The sequence below is a fragment of the Ostrinia furnacalis genome, unplaced genomic scaffold (assembly GCF_004193835.3).
Source record: "Ostrinia furnacalis isolate ACB-3 unplaced genomic scaffold, ASM419383v2 OfSCF1145, whole genome shotgun sequence".
Classification (NCBI taxonomy): domain Eukaryota; kingdom Metazoa; phylum Arthropoda; class Insecta; order Lepidoptera; family Crambidae; genus Ostrinia; species Ostrinia furnacalis.
This window is the reverse complement of record NW_021131384.1, coordinates 255,450-270,864: the sequence shown is the minus strand read 5'-3', so window position 1 is coordinate 270,864 and position 15,415 is coordinate 255,450. Positions and strand designations below refer to the sequence as shown.

The 15,415-nt window shown below is 41.8% G+C and overlaps 1 protein-coding gene across 2 annotated transcripts in view; it reads right to left on the bottom strand.

The window, feature by feature from the left end:
* Snx27 (sorting nexin 27) overlaps window positions 1-15,415 on the bottom strand; it is a 34,616-nt gene that overhangs the window by 14,117 nt on the left and 5,084 nt on the right. Inside the window, exons 1-7 of one of the 2 annotated variants that reach the window (XM_028302696.1) lie at window positions 8,458-8,875; window positions 5,812-5,914; window positions 4,678-4,951; window positions 4,175-4,272; window positions 3,626-3,872; window positions 2,178-2,341; window positions 601-790 (exon numbers count right to left, since the gene is read on the bottom strand). In XM_028302696.1, coding sequence (XP_028158497.1) covers window positions 601-790; window positions 2,178-2,341; window positions 3,626-3,872; window positions 4,175-4,272; window positions 4,678-4,951; window positions 5,812-5,914; window positions 8,458-8,585 — 1,204 coding nt within the window. In that variant the 5' untranslated portion in view covers window positions 8,586-8,875. Of the gene's footprint in view, window positions 1-600; window positions 791-2,177; window positions 2,342-3,625; window positions 3,873-4,174; window positions 4,273-4,677; window positions 4,952-5,811; window positions 5,915-8,457; window positions 8,876-15,415 lie in introns of those variants that run through there. The other variant, XM_028302695.1, reaches the window with a different exon arrangement.

The following is a 15,415-nucleotide window of genomic DNA, read 5'->3' as shown; positions in this document are numbered from 1 at the left end:
CCACGGTGACGGCGACGGCGGGCGTGGCGCGCGAGTCGGTGCGCGCGCCGGTAGTCCGCCTGCTGGGCGCCGGTAGTCCGCCTGCTGGGCGCCGGTAGTCCGCCTGCAGCCTACACTCACCCACGGTGACGGCGACGGCGGGCGTGGCGCGCGAGTCGGTGCGCGCGCCGGTAGTCCGCCTGCTGGGCGCCGGTAGTCCGCCTGCTGGGCGCCGGTAGTCCGCCTGCAGCCTACACTCACCCACGGTGACGGCGACGGCGGGCGTGGCGCGCGAGTCGGTGCGCGCGCCGGTAGTCCGCCTGCTGGGCGCCGGTAGTCCGCCTGCTGGGCGCCGGTAGTCCGCCTGCAGCCTACACTCACCCACGGTGACGGCGACGGCGGGCGTGGCGCGCGAGTCGGTGCGCGCGCCGGTAGTCCGCCTGCTGGGCGCCGGTAGTCCGCCTGCTGGGCGCCGGTAGTCCGCCTGCAGCCTACACTCACCCACGGTGACGGCGACGGCGGGCGTGGCGCGCGAGTCGGTGCGCGCGCCGGTAGTCCGCCTGCTGGGCGCCGGTAGTCCGCCTGCTGGGCGCCGGTAGTCCGCCTGCAGCCTACACTCACCCACGGTGACGGCGACGGCGGGCGTGGCGCGCGAGTCGGTGCGCGCGACAGGGAAGGCGATGTCCCCGTAGCCCGGCAGCGTGCGAGCGAGAGCGAGATAGTCGGCCGCGCGACGGACATCTTGTAACGCTTTCAGTTGGTACAAACGCGCGCCCGCTACGCACACGCCACGGTTCACGTCTTCCACTGCCTGGAAATGACAAAGAAAAAACTTTGATGTACAGTCGCGGAATGAAAAGGTTCGTCACCTTAGTGTCGGTTTTCGCTTGCACTAGGTACTGTAAGAGTCAAACCTGCCAACATAACAGTGCAAGAAACAGTGCTGCTAACATTTAAATAAATATGACGTTTGCTAACGAATAAGGTTTTGCTTGTTTATTTTTCTTTCCCATCAGTGCAATGCAATGTTGACATTGACCAATTGACAATAGTTTTTTTTTATTTAATAGAAATAATAATGGCAGGTTAAACCAACAAGAAGGTTCAGTTTATCAATCATAATAATCTTCTTGACAAGTTAAATCGTCAAACAACTTTGATCTGAATAATTTTGAACTTTACTGACGATCAGTTAAAGATTATTTTCTCTAACTCGAGATTATTCTGTAACATAGTTTCAAAAGGTAATATGTGCTCGCGATTCGTTGAAGTAATCAATTTGAAAACTGACGAACATTTTCATTCCGTGACTGTACATCACTGGCTTTACGACGCTGCGAACTAGTACAGGCGACAGCGAGCCGAAGCGCGCGGGGCGTGGCGACAAAACCTAATCTTAGTATTCAGCGCGCAATCCTAGTGCGCATTAGATCGGCTTCTGTATACGACCTGTGTGTGTTTTAGACACAAAAAACTGAATGATTGGTTTTAGTTTTTAATCGTTAATAGACCGGCCGGCGCCAAAAACGAATGAGATCTTGCCACTCCCTAGTGACTTTGGCAGTGGCGGAAACTGAGATGAACGCTTAAACATAGTCATAGTCATAGATCGAAATCACTTATACCACGTACATTAAGTGCTCTCAATCGTTTCCTGGACCAAAACCCAAAATGTGACGTATTTGCAGAGGGGTGGAGTACGTTACTAGCAGAATGTTTGGGTTACTGTGAAAATAATCGCATCTGATTTATGTACTTTTCCTAAATTAAGTTAAATTGTTTATAAGTTCTTAAATGTTATTCAGAGGTGGAATTGTGTAAAGCAATCGTAATCATTTGACAGTTTATAACGTACGATTATTCTGTCAAACGCTTTGTTTAACTGACTTTATTGTACGTTATGAACTGTCAAATGATTACGATTGCTTTACACAATTCCACCCCTGAACTTTGTTACGTCTTGTGTGAATAGTGTAATTGGTACTACCGTTCTATTCATGAATAAATAAATAGTATTTTTTTCACTCCCCAGTTGGCGCCATTAGCTAATAAGATTTTTTCAGTGGCGCCAACTGATGTAAATCACGGTCACCCTCGTCACTAAAATCAGTTCTTTTTTTTCATGTCACGATATATTTTTTACCAAATAATTGACATCCTCTTTACTGGGCTCTCTCGACTTTACTCGCTCGGCTCACCTGCCAGAAGATGAAGGCAGCGGCCTTGGGGTCTTCGCTGACGACTTGCACCTCGCGCGCGGGGTTGAACAGCCACTTGCGGATGGCCAGGCACGAGCTCGACGCCGTCGAGTAGTTCTGGATGTAGAGGGAGTGAGGACACTCGTTGGGCTGGAGTTTGCGTTCTGAGGATAGAGAGAAAAATTAGGTTCCTTTCTAAAAAAGGAATTGAACACTAGCGTCCTTCGAACGTCGTTGACTTGCCAACGCCCGCTAATGAGGGCTATCGTTTTAGCGCTCACCAGTTAGCGCCACTGTAGAGTAAGGTCCTGTCACTTGCTAGTAGCGAAGACAGTGGCGCCAACTGGTGAGCGCTAAAGTGGTAGAAAGACTATCGCATTTGCACTCATCAAGATGGCGCCACTGTAGAGTAAGGTCCTGTCACTTGCTAGTAGCGAAGACAGTGGCGCCAACTGGTGAGCGCTAAAGTGGTAGGAGGACTATCGCATTTGCACTCATCAAGATGGCGCCACTATAGAGTAAGGTCCTGTCAATCGCCAGGGGTGCCAACTGTTAAGTATAAAAACGATAGCCCTCATTGCTCATAAGATAAGCCCCCTTAATTGATATTTATTGTCCATGGTAGATATCTTTTCATAAAGGTTTGTCACCTGTCATTATACCTTTGTTTGTCACCTGTCATCCGCTTTGCAATGGAGGGAAGTCGAACCTTAATTTCGAACTCCTATGTTCTTCTGATTAATTTCGTTGCGGGTCCAATGACAGTTTAAACTTTCCCCCGGGACAAACTTGACCTTCATTGGTTGGGTTTTTTTATGGCGGTCAAGCTGTAGATCCTGGTTACACAGGAGTTGCAGCGGTGGAAACGAGAGGTGGGAATAGTCCCGTATGTTGCCAACGCCCGCGCAATGTCCCTGAGAGCGCTTGTAGACGTCCGTTTTTTTCACCGGATAACGGACCGTGTTTTTCACCGGATTTAGCGGTGGTGTATGGTTTATAATGAACGTGTGCACATGCATCGGACATTGGTCCGGCGAGAAAATTGACAGCAAACAAAGGATATCCGTTTTTTGACGGTCCGTCGTCCGGTGAAAAAACGGACGTCTACAAGCGCTTTGAGAGGCCAACGCAGTTTTTTTATGGGTAAGTACAGTTACCCCCCACTTTGCTGTTGCGTTACTTGTCAGAAAATTTGACGTCATGCAGACGCTTAGAGATATTCGTGGGAGACCAACGAATTAGAACGCGGAACTTTTACCATTATTTCGTCAGATTTATTTTCAAATTAAGCCAGAAATTAATTATGACATTTTAATTGACGCTTAGTTATTAAAAACGGTCCACATTGGCTATATTTATGACGACATCACATGCTAGACAAAGACAGCAACTCAATTCTGCACACACCATACTCTTTACATCTCTACAAAAAAATTACAAGTTCTTACCAAAATTATACTCGACGATCTCGAACAAATAGAAGTAGTCATACAGCGACTTGGACAGGCCAATCTTCTCGCACACCGCGCGGTACACGTCATCAGCATTGGTTGACTTGAGGACCGACACCGTCACCACTTCCTTGTCTGGCAGGAGCACTTTGAGTTCGACTGGAGAGGGGTTGGACGAGTCGTCAGAGTCGGTTAGGAACTCCTGGACTGCGTCTGACTCGGCGATTACGCGGACGGCGCACACCTGGAAAAATTTCGGTTTTATAGTAAGATCGTGAATATGTTTTGAAATCTTGAGGCAGGGGACACAAATTACTTTGTACGTCCTTTAGGACATGGTAGTAGGTATAAATTAGCAGGATGGACACTAGGGTTCCAATTCAACTGAGATTAGTCGACTATACACTAACATTTCAATCATAACAACGAAGCCATTTCGTCTTTGAGTCAGATTCGCTGCGTTTCTAAAATGAGGAAGCTACATGCAGGTATTTTGCCATCTAAACAGTGATGAATCTAAATAATGCAATTTGTTAGAATATTTACCTTTTCTAAATACTGTTCAAGACCTCTTCTCCTGGCGTCCAGTTGCTGTTCGCTTAGCGTGAATGGCCATTTGCCTGGTAGCTTTGGGAAATTGAAACCTGTTGACACACAATAAATATTATTTATTTTCAATGGCAATTTCGTATAGAAAACAATGTCAACAACTTTGTAGTAGAATCATAGAGATATAGAGAGATGCCAATTAATGCGCTGAGTTCGAAACTCAGTGTCGCATTACAAATTCACAATCAAAGTAAACAAAATATGTTCTCCTTATCCACTGCGGTATTAGTACTCAACGTTCGAATAATATTTAGTACTACGCAAGCAATGTCGTTGTTGTTGTTTACATCATAACGACGCTGCTGTCATCATTGCTGTCACGAGCAATGTGTTATGTTTTTGGGCGTATTGCTGGGACACCGGCCACGCCTCCTTTTCACATCTACCTTTGGTTTCTGTGAGTATAATACTACAAGAGGATTAAGTAGTTTTTGGCTTACCTAAGAACTCTTTCCTCAGCTGCTGATGCAGAGCCGCGAACTCCCTATACCGGCGGCTGCACAAATGCCTTCCCGCCATATGCACGTTAAAGGCCACGTAGGAGCGCCCAGTGTTGCGCTCCATCACCAACCGGTAGTCCGGGATGGAGACTGGCAGCGACCGCTTGTCGGTGTAGTCGTAGCGCTGGTAGACCGTCGCGCGGGAATTCGCCGCACCGCCGATGACGCCTACCGGGGCAGAGCCGTCGTCGCATGGCTCTAGGCGTTCCGCTTCCTGGATTAAGGATAACAAAAGTGATGTTTGCTAAACGGTAATAAGCAACAAAGTAACTAAGGAACTGCTAAAGTTAAAAAGATACAAAGCTTGTGCAGTTACTAGAATACTAACCGGCCACTGCAAACTAAACAAACACAAATCAAACATGAACATGACCGAGGAAACTCTGTGCAGATTCTGCCATACAGAACAAAAAACGGCCATGCATGTTCTTTGCTCATGCGGCCCGCTTATGAGCAAAAGAAGTATCCATCTCGGGCGACACATCATGCACCCGGATGAGATAGCAGATATCACATAATAATCTGGAAATTTATAGACTCAACGGGACTAAGCAGTGAACTCTAAAGACAAGGGCTGCCACAATAGATCAAACCTGGTCGAGCTGGCACAAATGAAGGCCCAAAAAACCAATAATAAACGGTAATAATCATGCAGAAACAACAACTCCTGTATTGTAGGAGAAAGGTCCGGGAATCGGGAGCCGTTTGAAAGGCATATAATATTCCAATGTGGAAACATGAGTCGGCCAATTTTTTTATCAATGTGGTAATGATTGGTACAGTAATTTTGTACTTTGATTTGTTGATTATGTCATCAAAATGTTAAGCTGGTCAAATAATTTCGATATCTGCTGTTTTATTATGACTATCAATTATCTGGTAAATTTTATAGATAAATATTTATCTGTCTGAATTTTCCAGACTGATATGGCAGTGCATGCTTTATCTTTTTAATTTGAACTTGCATAAAGGTCATGACGACTAGGGTGAAAAGTTCACCCTAGTTTTTATAATTACGTCATAAAAGCACCTTTTTGGGGGCTCTACCTGTAGGAAATACTATCGGTAACTCACCCTCTGTGTGACAGATATGACTGTGAGCGTGAGACAGTCGCCTCCCGACTTGATTAGGTCCACCACCTGCCTGTGGGTGGAGCCTTCCACGTTCACGCCATTACTGGAACAAACAAGCAACAAATGAGACAGTATTCTTATGTAGACTGCTTGTAAAACATCAATAGTATGGTCAAGGGCATCATAGTTGGACAATCTCGCCCTTCTGTACCTATACGTTTTAAAAATACTGTAATTAAGTACCTACATAATATTTGATAGGATCTAATTCGTAATTTTTCGGGATAAAAAGGGAGACATACAGTTGGTTTTAAAACCAGTTTAAAGTGGAATTTGGTTTTAATTACTTTTTCTCTCATAACTTAAATGTAACCATAGCAGAAAAGCGCTGGATGCAGGGCGCTACCAACCGAACATTATGAAAATCATTGGGGATTCAGAAATGGACGTCCTATGGCTGATATGATAATGAACCATAAGGCCCAGAACAGACGGTGAAACGCAACTGCAACGAAACTGCAACTTTCTGATGATTCTTATAATTGAAACTGAAACTGAAAGTTTCAAACTGGTCGCGTCATTTGTGGTCTCTCAACGGACGCTATGGCAGAAACTTAGATGCAACTCAAAAGTAACTAGCAGTTGCAGTTTCGTTGCAGTTGCGTTTCACCGTCTGTTCTGAGCCTAACTGAGCATTTTAATTTAATGTTGATCCTCTTTCTGGTGTCTAATTTGCTGCATATAACAACACATAGTCGTCATAGGATTTCTCAGCCTTCGAATTTGCTCCTTCGTCATGCGCTGACGTGAGGAACAAAGTGAAACGCAATAACCGTCCAGTAACTGTTATCTATCTTTACGTCCGACGCATGTTGTTCCAGTAATCTGTTGTACATCACGACTAAATATAGTTTGGAATCATAGTTTATGAGACTCTCCAACTGCTCGGGTCAAGATCGGTGAGACACGTGAACCAGCTGCGGCGTAGTAGGAAAATTGGGCTCAACTTTGAGGAAATGTAACAAGCTGTGATCAGAGATTCCAGTCACAAAGATAAAACCTGTTATTTGTCTTAATAATAATCTGATATGACGCTAATGTTTGAGATAGGATGATACGATGCTGACTCAGTCTGACCGTCACGGTACCCTCCGAAGCAAGAGTTGACAATATTAAAATTTTCTGTTTATTATTCAGGACATTTTTCTTTTATTAATTCCACGGCACCTTAGCTTGGCTTAGCTTCCCTTCAGCTTGTTACGAAATTAATGGATGGCAATGTACATTTAGTTAAATGTAGAGCGGTAGTAGATTGTAAACTAGCATACCTATATCGTGACAATTTCTTTGATTGCAGTTTGCGTATTATGTAAACTTGACATACTGGCTGATAGTAAATTACATCTTACTCTAAACACGAGTTAGATAAGTGTTTGGGGTCATTAACATGCAAACAAACAACATCACGTAATGGTTAATTATGCGATCTTTAAATAAAGATAAAATTAGTTGAAGTACTATTTACGAACAATAGTAAATACTCGAGGGATTTCTGAAACATAAATAATAACTTGCGGCTGATTACACCAAATTATACCTAAGTTAGACCAGATGTCTTTAAAAACCAACACATCCACTTACAAGCCAATCAATCTTGGTGAATAGGTACTAGTCTTCCTTAAACGGACTATACGGAGTAGGATACTATTTATCTAATAATCATAAGTTAATGCTCCATTAACTAACGAATAAATAACTTAATTATCTTATTGTTTAAAGAACAATAAACGCATTAGTAAAATAAGAAAACAATTTAATTTTATTAGATAAGGAAGGACACTAATAAAAAGTCTATTTCTTTGTTCCTTCGTTTACTTTGATTACATAATGTTTTCGAATGTAATGTAGATATTGATAATTTCATACTAAACAAACAGAATATAACTCGAAGTTTAACTACCGTAGGTCGCGACTATCTGGAATTCGGGTCAAGTCATACTGACCCACATTTATTTTGGTTCAAAGTAATAGTATTGCTTTATTACATTCTCAGGTAGGTACATACAGCTTGCTACTGGTAAAAGAGCTGAAAAACTCATTCAACCGCTTTGAAAAAGAGACAAGAATGTAGTAGCAGTTGGGTATATCTAATGCTATAATGATAACTCTTGAAGGATGCTGAATTTCTACAGCATGGTATTTAACGAAAAGTTAACAATGTCTCCACTCCTCTATCCTTAACATAATAAACTTGACCTTCACTGGTTGGGTTTTTTATTGGCGGTCAAGCTGTAGATCCTGGCTACACAAGCAGCGATGGGAAAGAGAGGTGGGAATAATCACTTTTAACCTTAACATTTCTTGTGGAGATCGTTGAGGATATCTGACAACACCAACTTGGGTAGAAAGAAGCTTGCCAATCAGAAGAAACCCGGCACAAATAAGTAGGTATATTCACCTCTAAAGTGATAAGACAAGGTGAGAGAAAGTATAAGATACCAAGGTCAAGAGATAACAAATTCTTGCTCTTGAGGAATGTCTGTATTTCTCAAGCCACATCCAGTGTCTTGCTATATCCTGAAAAGTTGAGACGTTTGTGAAGGGTTCATTTTCAGAAAAAACTGTATCATCTAGCATTTGCCTTACCGAGCTTCTTCCTGCTCAGCTGCTTCCGCTTGCTCTGGCGTCTCCAAGTCGTAAATCTCGAAACCGGTGCGGGGACAGTAATAAAAACAATAACGAAAGCTCCCGGTGCCACCCCTTTGAACTGACATGTTCGCACAAGCTTCTCGTACACTTCACTGACCATTGACACAAGCACAAGACGCGAGCTCCAAAACTCAAGTCTCAACGACTGGAGTTTTATTAAAGTTTAATTTAATTCTTGCCCTTTGTCGAGACAAAGTCTTCGTATATCGGTTTAATAAGTTCACAAAGGGACAGAATTCTAAGATTCACATTACGAACGAAAAATCGTCAACGTTAACTGACGATCTTCAGATCGGGACGCGCCAAGCTGAATGAGCTCTCAAACGAAACTTGGCCGAAGATATAAACACGCGTGCAGTACAACCATTACGGGTTAGTAATGACATTATGTGCATTAGACGAGGCTAATGACAATGTAAACATTGATAATGTCAGTTATTGCGACGTTTCGGAGGGCGGCAATTGGTTCATGTTGTTGCATTTGATACAGTTTTAAATAATAAATCAGGATATTCCTAGGTACTTTTGATATCTTAGGAAGGTATGAACGTATTATTTTACCACGAATGCCTATTCGTGATAAAATAATACGTCCCTATACGTATCTACTGTTAATTATGAAAAATCTAAAACGTTAAAATAGCGGTATCGTTATAGCCAATGAGATGCTGTCATAATGCTGTCACGAGAATCAAACGTCAGAATAGAGGGACGCGCGGAGACGACTCCGCGCGCTTTTGTGCTAAGTGATGAATTGTAATTAAAATAAGGCAATATAATGTGAAAGATGAGTATCCAGTGTTTTATTTATGAGAATAGATCGACCGGCCTCTAATAGTTCAGAAGTGAGATCTGAAACCTATGAAAGTAACGTGATTTCAAAGTGTTCCAGGTGACCAATGTTTCGTGTTATTTGTCACGAATGTTAACACAAAACGCCCACGATTCTATGATTATAATTGAATATGATGAAGAGAGAATGTCAAGGAAACCACGCTGACAACTGTGTGAGATGCAGAAAAGTATTTAAGTACGAGAAATGATGGACGCAAATTATGAGGATACTCCCTCCGTAACTTGGCTTGTGGTCACGTAAGTGGTGAACAATTTGACTAACGATGGCCCCAGAGCAGGTACGATTTATTATTATTATCGATTATTCCAACAACAACAATATTAACACATTTCCTTTTTGAGCAAAATAATGCATGGAAGTGAATGAAGCATCAAATGTTATAGGTATTGTCAGTCTTTACTGATAATGCCAGGAATGTGTGTGAAAGCTATGGTATGTGCTCACTTTAATTGCAATGCCTAATAAACTATTTTAGTAAATCAAATTAAATTGAACGGTGTTCATTTGTTCATGTTTACATTCTGCAAAGAATAACTTGTAGAGATTTAAAATCTATAAAGAATAGATAGAATTTGGTCAGATAAATTAAATAAGTTTGGTGATCATGCCCGAGTAACCTCTTGGCATTATTTTGGAGAAGAATTAATAATTAGTTTTATTCAAGTAAATTGAAGCTAAGGTCTGTGTTGTGTAAACCAGTTTTAGTATCATGATGTTTCTTTCTTGATGTTGAGCACTAAAAGATGAGATAAAATATATTAATTAGCTTAATTTGTAAATTGAAATTAAGCAAAGCAGCCAGTTATGCCGTTGAACGGTATCCTTCCGTTTGGCCAAATTACTTTTCGCCAAATTTCACTTCGCAAACAACTTATCGCCAAAGTTTCATTTCCCAAATGAACATTTAGCAACTGTACTTTTCGCAACTAATTCATTTGGTCAAATTATCATTTGGTAAAATTTTACTTGGCAAATGTTTATATAGCAAATGTTTTATTTTGCCAAATATTATATCCCAAATAATTTGTTTGGTCAAATTGACACTTCACATACTTACCCACCGTTACCCACAAATCAAAGCATAAGGCACATGATCATGGTTTTCACAAGAATTTTATGTAAAACAAAGAGATTGCAGAAAATAGTATGGTTGCAAAAAGTAGGTATTGCAGAAAATAGTAGGTTAGGTTAGGTTAGAACAGTGACCCTATGCGCGAAGGCGAGCGAAGCGTGCCGCGGCAGCGGCCGCCGAGCGCTAGAATCACCTCTATTGTTAATGAATCATTAGGAAATTTCGATAAAAAGAATGAAATAAGAAAATTAATTTAGAACAAATTTTATATTAACTACCCACTAAACAAAATAATAACCACAAGCTAATTTGTATTCCATTCTATGCACCAATCAAATAATTTTAAAAATAGTTTATGGTGAAATATTTTTGCCAAATGAAACATTTGGCAAAACATACTTTGCCAAACAAAAATTTGCTAAACAATAATATGCCAAAAGCGACATTTGCGAATTAAAAGTTTGCAATAAGTTGTTTTGCCAAATGAGAATTTGCCAAATGAAAATTTGCGAAACGTTGTTTGCGATGTGATAATTTGGTAAACGTTTTTTGGCCAAACATTAGTAATCCCCGTTGAACATGTGGTGTATTTTTGGTACTAGTGATTGATACTTCAATTATTGTGAAACATAATTATTATTATGTTACATGATGCTATATTTTTAGTAAAGATAATGTTAATATTGAACTTTTCCAACTTATCAATTAATTTCTGCTGCCAGTATTGATTTGGGTTGTATTACTAAAATTGAACATTAGTGTGGGTGACCAAAATTTATTCAATTATGATATTACATTGTTATAAAATGTGGTACATTTAACTTGAAGGGTATTCTTGTGTACAAGCCATTATTGTTAATTATTGTCGCATGGTAAAAATGATTTTAATCTTGAGGTTATCTGTTAGCTGTTTAATAAAAAGGTTACTGGTTGTAGCATATTGTGTGTGCATATTTTTAGATTTGACTTGAGTTTTAGATGTGGTGACTTATCTGTCTGCGGGTTGGCCCTGTGGTGAGCAAATCAGTCAAGCACAATACCTGAGTGAAGCTGAACACTGAGCAAGGGTACTCCACATAAGTGATTTGGAGTTGGATTGAAGGTATGCAATACAAAAGGCATCAGCTGTGATATTTGGTGAGTGAAAATGCAATACAAAAGGAATCAGCTGTGATATTTGGTGAGTTGAATTAATGTTTTGTTGCAAGGGTTGGGCTGAGACTAGCAGTGCCACTGCGGCTTGGTTGTTTAACTGTGCTTATTCTTGTCATTGGCATGAAATTGCATACAATTAACTTGAGTGTGAACAGATTTTAATAATTAATTAGCTACAGTCTACTGCTAGACTTTAGAACTTCCCAACTGCCGCTAGCAGCCTTATGCAAAAAGTTATTTAAAGTACTTGGGTATTTCTTGTGAATGCTTTGAGGATGGTAACCTCATTGAAGTATTTGCAATTGTGCTGTTACCTAAGATAATAACAAGAAGTTTATTTTGATAAAGTTGCATTTGTGTGTGGAGCAACTTGGTGTTCACCCAAACACAATGTTAAGCATCAATATGTTTCACTTGCATTGTTTTGTTGTCAGTGATGATTTATGTAGTTGTGTTATTCATCTTAATATTTTGATAATGTTGTGGTTATGGGAATGATTTGAAAATAATAATAATAATAATGTATATGATGTACTTGTTGATCATACACCAGTGGACATTGTCATGAAGCTGGGCGGACATTGTCATTCTGCGTGAGATGTCCTGATATCTGTGTGAGGAGGACATGTGGCATGACATGACAAGCTATGTGGAATGGCCTAAGCTGTGTGGGGTTAAAGTGAAAATGTTCAAAGAACCCTAACTAATCCCATAAATCATTAAGGATGATGATGATGGTGTATAGATATACTGTATGATGATTTCTTGTGTCAGCAGAGCCGAAAGTAGTCAGCGTGGAGTGCAGCGCGCCTAGCGGCGCCAGCTGCAGGTGCCCGCGCGTGGGCGGCGGTGGCGGCTCAAGCGCGGCGGGCCGCAGCGGCGCGACAGCCAGCTCGGTGCAGTGCGGTGTGGCGCGCGGCGCGGTCGGCATGCGGCTGCTCCTGCCGCGTGTCCACCGGGTGCCACCAGCTGTGTGTAACATGTTATGACAAGCTATGTCAGACATGTCATGACAAGCTGTGTGGGATGTCTGTGTGACATCAGGAATTGTGAAGATGCCGTGCCTTGTGTGGGAGACATCATGAACTATTGACATGTGGTATTGTCATGAAACTATGTGGATTCGGGCAGCAGCGCGGTCGGCGCGCGTGCTTCGGGCAGCAGCGCGGTCGGCGCGCGTGCTTCGGGCAGAAGCGCGGTCGGCGCGCGTGCTTCTGGCAGCAGCGCGGTCGGCGCGCGTGCTTCGGGCAGCAGTGCGGTCAGCGCGCGTGCTTCGGGCAGCAGCGCGGTCAGCGCGCGCGCTTCGGGCAGCAGCAGCGCCAGCAGCGGCAACGGCTCGCGCTCGGCGCGCAGCAGGTCGCGCGCCAGCGAGTGCGCGGGCAGGCGGTGCAGCCGGGCGAGTCGGCGCGTCACGAGCGGCGCCAGCGCGGCGGGCGCTGCGTGGTGCGCGGCGCGGTCGGCGCAGCAGGAGTCCAGCAGGTGCCGCGCGTGCAGCAAGAACGCGCGGGCGGAGCCGGTGCGCGCGTGTTGGAGCAGCAGGGCGCGCGTGTGGTGCGCGAATGGTGGTGGAGATGGGAGAGTGGACCTAGCAAGGTGCACAGCGGATCCCAATACGAGGCGTCAAGTGTGCCTTGGGTAGAGAAGACCTTCGAGGGCGAAGGAATTGCAGGAAGGCCGAACTGTTAATTATGAAAAATCTAAAACGTTAAAATAGCGGTATCGTTATAGCCAATGAGATGCTGTCATAATGCTGTCACGAGAATCAAACGTCAGAATAGAGGGACGCGCGGAGACGACTCCGCGCGCTTTTGTGCTAAGTGATGAATTGTAATTAAAATAAGGCAATATAATGTGAAAGATGAGTATCCAGTGTTTTATTTATGAGAATAGATCGACCGGCCTCTAATACTACGTAGAGTGTTTTTTACACTTTCAGGAATGTATAAATGTCTTCATGACTTACACATTACACAGCCTTTATGACACAGTTACTATGTTCTTTCATTCCATATTTGGAACACTTTTGTGGTTATAAAATTGTCGTATTTACAAAAATTCAAGGCAAGGTCACTGGATGAAAGTTTAATGTCGAGCTTACAATTTGATTTGTAATTTATTGATTTCAGGTTACGAGGTTTTTGGGTCAAGCAAAGAATTAAATATCCGGATTTATTCAAGCGAATATGATAAGTGTTATGTATTTACAATTATATCATTGTGTGGACTAATGGACTTCGTCATACCTTAAACGTGCCATAATACTGACCAGCAGATAGGGATAATGTAGGTAAGGGTCAGCAAAACAGACATTACAGTTCGAAGCTGCTATGGCTTGATGCAACAACCGATAGATAGCATTTTCATTTGCTAAAAACCACCGACTATCAGAGCTGTGTGAAGTTTGAGCACTAATATTAAAGCACCATCGAAGAGTGACGGGACGAGCTAGCTGCCGTGGCTTACCAGAAACATTCCTATACATTTTAAATGAAGTGTACATCTGTCTAGAGTTCTCAAGCTCTAGTTTGCGGTTGGCTCTACCTACACACTGCCTTTGTGAGCCCGGAAGTATGCAGTTTCTTGGAGAACTAAAGTTGCAGGTAGGGCGTACATTATAAATAACTGCTTTTGAACATAGTATTTTTCAATGTGTTGCAAGCAAATACTGCTCATGTGAGCGTCTTCTAAAACACACACTAGCTACAGACAAAGTTCAATATGTGTGATACAAGCATTGGGAGAGCAAATCAATAAATCTAAATTGGTTGCTCATTGATCCAATCCTACAGACGCAGTTAAACATGACCTGACTTAGAGCTGTGAAACAGTGAAACTCTGTATTTTGGGCAAATGCCGTTACACACTTTGTGGCGATTAATATGAGATTTGTATGATGGCAAGTAATCATGAAAACTAAATAATATGTTTATGTAACTAAATATTTAATTTAATTATTAGGAAAATATGGTTTGGTTTGTCTTTAACGCGAATACCGACTTCCATACAGATAACAGTTATCTGGTTCGGTAATTTAGAACAAAGCGAAACACGGGTCGTAATGCATAATATAGTATATTCGGTCATGATATACCTATGAAGTTAAGACCAACAACCGCAACAGGTTATGTTATGAATATGGATGTTATCCAATGATTATGTACTTGCTGGTTCTAGCAGCTGCCTAGATACTTTCTAATACTAATTGGATTTGTTATGTAAATGTCTGAACATAGTCATTAGTACAGACAAAAACACATTTCCGAAGTGGTGTTATGAGTAGTTTCAGCGTATTTGGCCAAAGAGTTTAAATTAGTTTATTTTATAAACAAATCACGGTTTTACCATATTAGAGATTAATTGGACTATGCTGCCTGTACATTAGATCGCGGCGATCGTAAACTTAAACATAATAGCAATTGCAACTTAATAAATATCTGACATAAAATTGGCCATGACTTCTTGTTCTTCTATGAATGCGCTGGACTTGGACATCAGTCAGTAGTAAATAATATGTCACACAATTATTCAAGCCTATCTGCAATTACAAATTACAATTATTATTAAAAACTCTATAGATCGACCTCTCTCAAAGTTATCAATTTGATTTATTGAGACACCTTTTGATTGATACATTCATGTAATTGGTTACGATATTGCATCATTCAGATCCAATGGGATAAATAATAAGGACTGTTGAAAGTCGAATAAATGATAAGACTACCTGGGAAGAAAAGTTCGGACAAATATCTGAAACCTTGACGATTTAAAAAATATAAAAATATCTGATGATATTATGTGCTAGGGCACAAAAT